At 35.0% G+C, this 11,014-nt stretch overlaps 1 protein-coding gene across 9 annotated transcripts in view; it reads left to right on the top strand.

Annotated features, from left to right (window-relative positions):
* The window catches only part of LOC137638642 (putative uncharacterized protein DDB_G0286901), a 69,025-nt gene that overhangs the window by 38,492 nt on the left and 19,519 nt on the right, over positions 1-11,014 (top strand). For 8 of the 9 annotated variants that reach the window (XM_068370908.1, XM_068370907.1, XM_068370910.1 and 5 more), the window contains 2 exons: positions 2,374-3,296; positions 8,303-8,437. In XM_068370908.1, the coding sequence (XP_068227009.1) occupies positions 2,374-3,296; positions 8,303-8,437 (1,058 nt within the window). The remainder of the gene's footprint in view (positions 1-2,373; positions 3,297-8,302; positions 8,438-11,014) is intronic. The other variant, XM_068370911.1, reaches the window with a different exon arrangement.

Here is an 11,014-nt window from a genome sequence, read left to right as displayed (position 1 = left end):
ATAAAACTGGAGCAAAACAAATTCTAGGAAGTTAGGCTGCTATGTAGGAGGGTTGCAAAGGTAGCATATGGAAATTAAGACACAAAAACCTGTACAGGAAGGGGGGGGGGGGACGTGAAGGCATTTAGCAAAGTACATGAAACTTCAGAAGATACCCAAGTTGTAATAATTTAAATGGAGACACATTCCTCATAGGATGTGGTAACGACCTTAAATTTTCTACTAGCTCCTTTGTCTCTTTTCTGTACTTTAGGAGTGTTTTTTTTTCCAGTTGAACACTATGGGATTTAAATTATTGTAGACAGTTTTGAGCAATTGAATTAAAGGATTTTATGGATATTGTGAACTAATGTGCAGGATATGGGTATGTTCTTTGCTCTTTTATTATTACATGCTGGCATTGATGTAATGTGAAGTAAGTTAAATGAGGTTTGTTTACTGTCATACCAGAAGGAAAAGACTATTCATTACATGTGTAGAAGTTTTAATAGGAAATTAGTGATAGGTTAGTTGGTAGGCCATAATTGTATTTTGTTCAAACAGGTTTCATTACATCACTGAAACAGTGAACATGAATTAGATGGGTCTGATGTATGGCTGCAATTTTATAATTTCAGATGGTTATTCTGTATTCTTTAGATGCTGGATACTGTATTTCATAGCATTTCCCATTTCTAAACATTGCTGTATTTAAACAGTAAAGCTTTCAATTGTTACCATTTTACCATACCATGAATACGGTACTGTCCTCCTCTCTCTATATGGTTTAGAAATTTTTCCCTTAACCAATATGATAGCCATTTATTCCTTAGGATAAGATGACCTTTTGTAAGCATATGGTAATTGAAAAGTTGACAAAGTCCCATATAGTTTATTAGTTATTCAACTTTATTACAGTTTGTTTTGGTTTTGTTAATTCCATTTACAGTTTATTCTTCTCCATTTTTCACATTTTACTGCCCTGCATGGAAATGATAATAGAATAGTATTAGTAATATCAAAATAATATAGATGCTATGTTTTGCAATGCATTATGCTTTAGAATTGTGTAGAGCTAAATTTTTCCTTTACAAAGAATTATCTCATGATATTACAAGGTTTGGTGTGATAATTTGCGCTTGGTTGATAAATTGTTCATTAGTCTATTCATTCATTTCTAAACCACTTTATCCGTATATACTTTGAAATAGTTGGCCGAGAGTTACACAATACCCTAGAATAGAATCTTCTGATAAGAAAAGTGTCATAACTAAATACGCAGTTAGAGATTAGATTATTCGATAAGATAAACGAGTTTGAAAATAAATACATTTTCTTATAAATATGACCCTCTTCAAATAAACAAAATATCTCTCTCTCCTCCTCCTCCTCCTCCTCCTCCTCCTCCTCTGTCGTGTGAGTGTGTGTGTTTGTGTGCGAGACCTACTGCTAACTTATCTACTGTAATTTGTCACTGGTTAGGTATGTATGTGCTCAAGGAGTATCTGAAAAACGATAGTACAAGATGAGCTCATTCTTGATTACTTTTATAATATGAAGGTTTAAGGTTTTATTCAGGCTCAAAGTAGATTTATTGAATATTTTGAAAGTATTTTGGGTAGAAATTATGAGGTAGAAAGATTCTTGCCTAGGCATAGAGTATATACATTAAATGAACTCATACCCTTTGAGATAACCTAAATCTATAGATGTTAGCACCTCTTAGTCATAGAGGTTACTTTTTCATTGTGGTATGGGGCACAGTGCTAAGATTTCCCACTTCTATTGGTTTGCCTTGCACCAATTTCTCCTTCCTCTTGAGGAAAAATCTCCTTTGGCCCACTGTGGGAGTCCAGAAGAAGTCTTTATACCATTTGTTATTTGTAAACTAGGAATCTGCAGTTTCATTTCTCATTTATTGTATTGCAATACAAACTTAGTTGTTTAGAATGACAAAATTTGATTTATTATTCTCGCTGCATTTTCATTGTAGTGTTCAAGGCATCTAATAGAAATGGTGCTCTATAGCTTTGTTCTAAAACAAATGGAAAAGTACGCAATAAATGATTTTTTAGCTTTATAGGTGTGCTTATAATTTGTCCAGGTGTTCTTTTTTTATTTTAGGTATGCAGTGGTACCTTGGACACTGAACATAATTTTGTTGTAAAACTGTTATCGAATGCCAAATCAATTTTCCCCTATACTCTATTATGAAATATTGTCCGACTCTCTCTCTCTCTCTCTCTCTCTCTCTCTCTCTCTCTCTCTCTCTCTCTCTCTCTCTCATATATATATATATATATATATATATATATGTATTTTTGACATTGTATTGTAACTTAGAGAGTTCAGTTTTACTCTAAATTTCACGCTAATCATCCATTTTCCTTTCAGGTAGCAGCCAAGTGTGGTGTCTCCAACGGTCAGCAGCTCACCGACAGTCTCTTACACCTAACCCTTGACTCGGACCTGTCTCATTTCATAATTCCTACCAAGTCGTCGTCAACCTCAACTACAACACGCAATTCATTAGCCTTGCCTTACACAACTTTTCAGCAAGGACACTTGGACAGAGCCCATCTAGCTGAATATTCTTCCTTTATAAACCAAAGCAACGGCTATAGTACAAATAATAGTCAGTTCTACAATCTAAGTGCAAATAGTTTAAGTGGTGGTAAGTGTTGTGGGAACTCTGGTGTAAGTGGTGTTGGTGTAGCTAAGATCGTTGGTGGTGGTCAAGGTAACGAAGATCAAGAAAGTGACTACCTGTCTCAGCTTCAAAAGGCAATCCAGCACCTTTGTATCTTTGAACTGGAAGGAGACAGTAACGTTTACCCGTCGCCCCTTAGTTCCAGCGAAAACGAACTAGGCGGCAAACCCTGGTGTAGTGGAGCATCCTTCAGAATGGTGTTGCCTGCACGCGGCCAGAATACAGGGAACGTTGTCAAGTCACATACAACCACCACACCATCCAAAAACTCGGCAAACAAGAATAAGTCAAATCATCAAAATAGCAACAGCAGTAATAACAACAACAACATCAACCACAATAATAACAATAATAATAATAGTAGGAATAAGAACATTAAGAACACTGAACCAGAAGAAAAACATAATAACTGCTGTGTCACCAACAAGAAGGATAAGTCATCACCAAAGAATTATACCAACTCTACTGTGTCATCTGCCAAAGTGGTGGAAGAGGAGGTGAAGACTTCTAGTCATCCTCCTCCAAGCAAAGCAGTTGACGCAAAGGAGGTTAAGAAACTTTTGGAAGATGCTCTTTGGAAGAGCCAGCAACAAAGCAACAAGGAAAGGTAAGGAAAGAAATTCTGTTCATCATAATATATGTTGAACTGATTTTAAAAGTTTTTATTTTTTTATTTTGCTTGAGTATATGTGGTTTTAGATTTTATCATATTGTAGTACGTTTACACCAGATAAATTTTCTTTAAGTATTCTTTATTTGTGAAATTAGCCTAAAATACCCTGCTATATGGAAGTTAAATTAAGTCTATTTGGCCTTGAAAAGATATATTTTTTAAAACAAATTCAGAATATTTGATTACAGCACTGAAAGTTCTTTATATATTTTTATATTAATATTTGCCCGTAGTGAATATATAATTGTGTTATTATTTACTTGTGTTTTTCTGGTTAGATGAGATGTGCATTCTGTGGTAATTATATGAAAAGTACTTCTCGTAAATGCCTTGTAAAACATTCCAAGGTAACCTATTGGCTTAGAGAAGTCTTTCATAGAGTTCACTCTGAGATACTGTATACTACACCAAGGAGCAGTTTTTCTTTACTTTCATAATTGGTGCTATGGGATATGCTGTCCTCATTCTGCTTTGGTGGTTTATCTTTATTGAGTAATTAGGTTATATTGTGGAATCCCTTATTCTTAGCCTTGGGACCTTTATATCCTTAAATGCAAGTGCAGTAGGCCTTTCTGTGTTGTCGAAAACCCTTGCCTGTGTGTTTGGACACTAGCATTCTAGCACATGCATTGGATTGTCTGTCAGTTGGGATGCTGCCCTCCCCTGGGCCACCACTATTCAGGTAAACGAGGAGGCCAAAACCACCTGCCTAGGGGATAAGTGTCCCATGGCCGCCATTCTTTGGTGATTAATTTTGACACTTTCATGGACATAATGGGCCTTTAAACTTGAATCTCTTTGTTGGTTTTTTGTTGCTGATTAAGTATTTGGAATGATCTGCTTTACCTAGGATTAATTGCAGTAAATAGATTTCAGGTTACCTCATTACTTATATTATTATGGAAACTGCTCATTTAAGTCTTTTATGAGTTTTATACTAGTAAACTCCTGAATTTGGGAACAGCATTCATCTGCCCTTTCAGAATTCAGTAATTTAGTTTTTTAGGAATATTTGTCATTGATGAGAAATACTTTTGAATATTTTTTCATTTAAGAATCTGAACAAACTGTTAAAAAATTTGAGGGTATTTTTAAGAGCAAATGAAGGATTTCTCAGCAATTTACAATTTGAAATTTTTTTTTCATATAAATTTTAAGTTAGCTGATATTTAGATAGACTCATTACTGGTGTCAATGAACACAGACTCTGCTTGAATATTTTTTTTTTTTTCATAGGAAACCCATTAAACCTTTAGAGCCCAAATTACTGTTGTGATATCTTCAGACGCATACATTTCTTCTTAAAGGTAGAGGCAGAAATGTGAGTCAGTGCAGGCACACCTACAGGATATACTATCAGTTGGTAGCAACTACTTTGCTCATTTGATTTTAATGGGTATCACTTTTTCATTGAGCAAGAAATAATCTCCAACTATTTTTCTGCTCTTTTGGTGTTTATGTATATTTTTTTAATGTTTATAATTTTCCCTGATCATTATTTTTATCCTTTCTTGGCAAATTTGATCCATTAAATTAATATAAATTTTTTAGTAATTTTTATTATTTTTCCCCATCGTTATTTTTTATCCATTCATGCCAAATTTCATTCATTAAATTATTGTATATATTTTTAGTGATTTTTATGAGTCCTATATCATTATTTTCTATCCATTCATGCCAAATTTCATCCATTAAATAATTTTTTTTTGTGGTCTGTTGTGTATTTTAATTTCATCTCATTTTGCTTAACTGTAAGTAAGTCCAAGCAAATCTATTAAGGTGAGCCAGATAGTATGTTCTTTGTATTTACATCTCTGGCTTTGGAGATCGAACCTCTATTGCTGTATTTTAACCTTTATAGGCCATTGTCACTCCTCCAGTCTCGCCTGTGAGTCTGGTCAACCAGCCAATGGGCATGTAATCAGAGGTGAATGCATTACACCTTTAAGGATAATCTGTATACTACTGATGCCAATACCTCTTCCACATTGAAATCTTTGTTTCTCTGGTTGTTCTGTCAATGTCAAGGACTACCCGTTCTCTTGTGATTTCTGGTGCTTACTGCTCGACTGCCCACTGACCCAGCTCCTCTCCAGCGCAGCTATCTTTTGTTCCATTGATGCCTCCTCTGTTTGGTATCTCATCTGTTGCTGCTACAATGACACTCTTTTTTTATTTGTGTGTATGCTTTTGCTTGACCATCCCCAAGCTATCTTTACAAGTGTCACTGCTTACCAACCTGTTGCTACTTCTGTTCCTAAACCACTGCTGGGGGACCTAGCTTTGGTTCAATTGCAGGAACTTATTGTTTCCATGTCAAACTATCTAATTGTTCATTGCAATGTCTTTGTATAGTTTTAATCAACTGAATATCCTAGCAGGCTAGCTATCTCTGCACAGAATTTTTTTTCCTGACCAGTGCTGCTCATTGGGGCCACTAGTGCTACGTTCTATGTGGTACATAAATGATTCTGGTGTTTCTTCAGTGCCTTTGCTTTGCTACTGGGACTGCTTACTGCATTTGTTACTGTGGCTGTGGACTGATAGCATATGTGGTATCACAAATTTGTATATCTCTGGCTCTCTATCCAGCTCAAGATTGTATAGTGCTTGACTGTGGTTATGGTACCACCAATGCTAGTAGTTTCAGCTCCAGCATTTCTGCTGCCATTTGTGGTTTCTGGTTTTGCTCTGCCTCAATTTGTCAGCTGTCTTTGGTGATGCTTGTTGCTAAGTTGCCAGCCCATTTGGGTGTGCCAGTGCCTGGTATTCAGTGCTGATACCCATAATTATTTTATAACTGAGGCCAAGGTAATTGGTAAGCAATTGTAATGAGTAAAATTGGGACATCAGTTTTTACATGATAGAACATATTTTCCATTGTTTACGTTTGTAAGCTTTTCAGGATTACCATATCTGATTAAGGCAAACTACTGAATATTTAGTTTTTTCTCTCTCTAAAAGAGCCGATTATATCTCGGATTATCATTTTTTCTAAAAGAAAATTATTTCTTTGATTATCATTTCTTGGCAAAAATACTTTCCTTATATTTTATTTGCTATCAATTTTAATGGCATACTGTACTGAAGTTTAGAGGTGTTTCAGCTCTTGTTATCAATGCACAATAATTTTATAGTTTTTACATTTACAATGTTTGATTACAAAACTTGGGAAATTATTAGCTTTCTTCTAATTCTTAAGTATGTAGTTTTTGTGCAATTTGGTTTACCTTTTTATAAACTTAAAAAGTTATAATGCAATAATATATATCGTACTCTACTTAATATCACAACTAAGGTAATTGTTTCCTATCGTATAGAAATTTAAATGGAAGCATAACAGCTGCTGTTATCTGAAATTGTTGTTTATAATTAAACAGCTGTTTTTCATTCAGTTGTTTGTAGCTGTATGTGTTACTAACAATACTTTATTATTCATTCTATTTTGCTTTTTTAACTTATTAAACTTAGAAGTTGTCATAAAGATGTGCAGAAGAAGAGTTAATTTATGAAATTTTTGTCTTGAAAATGAACTTGCATATTACACGAGATACATTATAAAATAATTTTGCGCTCGCACAATATGCGAGATTGCAAGTGTTACATGAGTATATGCGGTATGTCTGCAAGTTAATTCACTTAATTTTTAGGCCCAAAAATTTCTATTGATAATAGAAAATAATTAAAATATTAAAAATATGAAATTTATTTGCCCTAAAAAATCCATGATGTAGAGAAGTCTGCAATCTAAATTTCATCATCATCTCCTTCCACGCCTATTGACACAATGTGCTTCGGTTAGATTTCACCACTCGTCTCTATCTTAAGCTTTCAATTAAATACTTCTCTATTCATCATCTCCTACTTCACACTTCATAGTCCTCAGTCAAGTAGGCCTGGGTCTACTAACCCTTCTGGTGCATTGTAGAGGCGAGTTAAAAGTTTTGTGAAATAATCTCTCTAGGGGAGTGCGATGGTGAACTAATATCTCATGGGCAGTGCGAAGAACAAACCACCCCCATCCATCCTGCACAATGATTTCATCCACAAATTATTATTATTATTAGCTAAGATACAACCCTAGTTGGAAAAGCAGGATGCTATAAGCCCAGGGGCTCTAATGTGAAAAATATCCCATTGAGGAAAGGAAAAAAGGAAAATAAAATATTGTAAGAGTAACAGCATTAAAATACATATCTCTAATATAAAATATAAAACTTTAAACAAAACAAGGGGAAGAGAAATAAGATAAAATAGTGTGCTCGAGTGTACCCTCAAGCACTTGATTAATCTCTCTAATAGTTTTATTTCTAATCCTGTCCTGCCATTTCAACTCCCAATACTCCTCTAAGGGATTTGTTCTCATTTCTACAAAATCTGTTGGATATTGTTTCATTGTCATACCATGACTCATGTCCATACAGTAGTACCATTCTCACTTAACTGATATATAGCTTGATTTTTATATATAATTTTAGGTGATTTGATTTTAAAATTTTACACTATATTTATAAATCCACCATGTACTGAGAGAGTGATGGGTGAACTGTTATATGGACAGGGTCACAGTAAATGCCAAAAGTTAATGTAAATGCTCAGTGAGAAATATGCAGTTACCAAACATGAGATATGTTGAGACGTGTGATTTAAACTAAATTCTATTGATAATGAATTAATGTTCAGTGATAAAAACAACCATTCTTCTTTTTTGCATTTTTAGTTCAATAATAAATTAGGTAATGTTTATTACCACTACATGTCTTTTTAGCTGTATTAAACTAATTTTTATTGAAAACATGACTGACTGGATATATAGGTTTTTTAAGTGTTTAGAATTCAGTATAGCACATGCTGACTGCCTTATATAAGTGTAATGAATTAGGCATATTAGGTTAATGTGTGTCAGTCTTAAAAGTCTTAATCTTGTATTTTTCCTACAGCAGTGAAGGTGCCGAGTCAGTGAGTAGTGGAGGATGCGATACAGGCTATTCATCACGATGTTCTACTCCTCCAAGCCCCCCGAGTCTCCCCCCAGATCAGACCTCCAATCCATACGACCCCAAACATGGCACCAAGTAGGTCTATATTTTTTCAATGAAACTTTTTGAAATTTGTGTGGTACCATATGCATTTTCCAAATTAAAAGCTTGATCGAATTAAAAATAAAATTGTTATTATTACAGCATTTTTTACTTAGCTTCATCTGGAGAGAGTAATTGTCAGAATAAAGATGATTAATTTCAGTTTAAGAATTTAGTTTCTAAAGGACACTAGGCGGTAGATTTTAATTTTTTTCTAGCTGTAAAATAGATTACATGGGAGACTGGTATTAATCTGTTGTGTAAGATGCCTTTTTGTGGTCGGAAAGATCATAGCTAAATGTTTCAGCTACAAGTGCTGTATCAGAACCTTGTCAACTTAGGAGGTTCTGTAATGATTAAATTTTCCCTGGTTACTACAACCAGGGTTTACTGCATTTGTGTGGGGAAATTTTTTTTATTTTATTTTAATTTTACCACACACTTGTTTGAGGAAACTAACCACAAGTTAAGCATGGGAGGAAGTGAATTTTTCTTCTTATAAGGATAAAAACTTCCAAAATAAAAATTTTTTTTTTTTCTTTTTTAATACTGTAATCATCTTTTGGAGTACTGTTCTTGCTCTTCCAATCTGGAGTGTAACTCATGAGTTTCTTTGCCTTGATAGGGAGTTACCCAATTTAAATTGAGTGGTGCCCATACCTGGGTACCTGATAGTGAAATTTATATGCCTGGTGGGCATTCCTACCACTAACAATGTTCCTGGATGGGGATCCCTGTGTAGTGGAATGTCATTGAGTGTTACCAGTGCTTCACTTGTGAGAAAAACCCCTTTATATTGGTTTGCATTGTGATTGGGGAAGTTCTTGTAGCTCAGTCATTACTGGTCACCCAGATTGCAACTCATCTGTGACAGCAAGGAAGAATGGTTGGCAAGGTGAAGGAGAGAACACCCTCTGTTCTTTCTCTAACAATGTCTTCTCCCTCCTCCATCCCCTCTGTCGGGCATTTTGTCCTTGAGAAGATGACAACTAAGAATATAGTTGTTACTTTTAACCTTATGAGGGCATCATAGGGAGCTTTCCCTCAAGACTGTGTCTTAGGAGATTTTGAGGCTCTCCGTATTGTCGACCATGAAGGTATGGGAGTTGTGTCGCCTTCATCATCTTACACAAGTGATGAAGATCCGTTAACAGTCCCTCTCGATCACCAGTTCAGGACCTTCTTGATCCTCTCCCTCTTTCCTAGTTGATACAAAGATGCCTGGTGTCACGTCAGGGGCCTGCTACTTGAGGAGGACTCGACACTTGCGAGTGTCGCAGCGTTCTCGTAAACTCCAGTAGGAAAAAGTAGGAAGTCTCCGGACTCGGTTACCGATCTTGGTGAGGATGTTTGCCTGATGATATGATTATTTAGTTAATGATTCAATGGTTGTTTCTTGTCTTGAATAGCTGGAAAAATAATTTTTTTTTTTAGAATTTTTTATGCAAAGGTCACTGCTGCTGCTGTTGTCCATGTTCTGTTGATTTTTTCATTCATCCTCTACCTTATGGTTGGGTAGTTTTTATTGTGGATATGATGAGAAGAGTGGTGATTCTTTTGGTGCCCCCCTATTCGAATGTATGCAATATCATCATTTACTTTCATTTTCATGAGCCTTGCTGTCAGTAATTAAGGCTACTGGTCTGCCATTTCCTAGTTGTTGGAACTGAAGTCTGCAAAAGGATTAAATCCAGGAATTTCTGAAGGCCCTACCATCTCTTCAATTTAGACATTCCTCATAATACATTGCAGCCTTCAAATGGAACTTCTTTTTCGTCTTCGGTTTGTTCTTTTGTCGGTTGGTTTTATGCTTTTAATATTGAGCCGTGGTCAGTTAACCTGTATTTAGATTGATCATACCTCATGGACTAATCTAGTTTTAGTGTCATCATGTTAATGATTTTACTCTACAAGGCTCCCTTCATTGCCTTAGGAGGACTATGCCTCAAAGATGCAAGGATTTAGAGCATTCCTTGTCAGTTCATTATTTGAGGATGTAAGTCTCTAAAAGCATCCTACTGAATGCTACAGGGCACTTGATTAAGCATTTGTAAGTGTGTTTTAGGCTAGCCAAGTAAGGAGTGGTTGTCTTTTAAGATCGTGGCCCTCTTGTAATTGTTATGCTTTGATAGTTTCATTCTTCATGAAAGCTGGTACCTGATTTTGTAGGTTAGCCTTTATTATTATTATTATTATTATTATTATTATTATTATTATTATTATTATTATTATTATTATTATCATTATTATTATTAGACTATAAAAAGACTTGTGTCACCCTGTTCAACATTGAGACATTTGTCACCTTTTACCAAGCAGTCAATTTTTTCCTCGTAGGAAAGGTCTCCATCCACAATCTTTGTAGTTACACCTCATCAGAATTATATTTACCAATACTTTAAAAACAATCCTGAATTAATGTGGATGTTCAGCTACTAACTGTACCTCTTAAAAATAATGTCTTTTTAATTCATTTGATTTTAAGTCTACTCTGTCTCTAAGCAATCTATTGAATCCATTAGACCTTCACAAGGTTGTGGTTCTTCAAATGGGCAATCATTCCCTAGTATA

The sequence above is a fragment of the Palaemon carinicauda genome, chromosome 3 (assembly GCF_036898095.1).
Source record: "Palaemon carinicauda isolate YSFRI2023 chromosome 3, ASM3689809v2, whole genome shotgun sequence".
In the NCBI taxonomy this organism is placed as follows: Eukaryota; Metazoa; Arthropoda; class Malacostraca; order Decapoda; family Palaemonidae; genus Palaemon; species Palaemon carinicauda.
The sequence above is the reverse complement of the archived record's forward strand: the minus strand, read 5'-3'. Positions and strand labels throughout refer to the sequence as shown.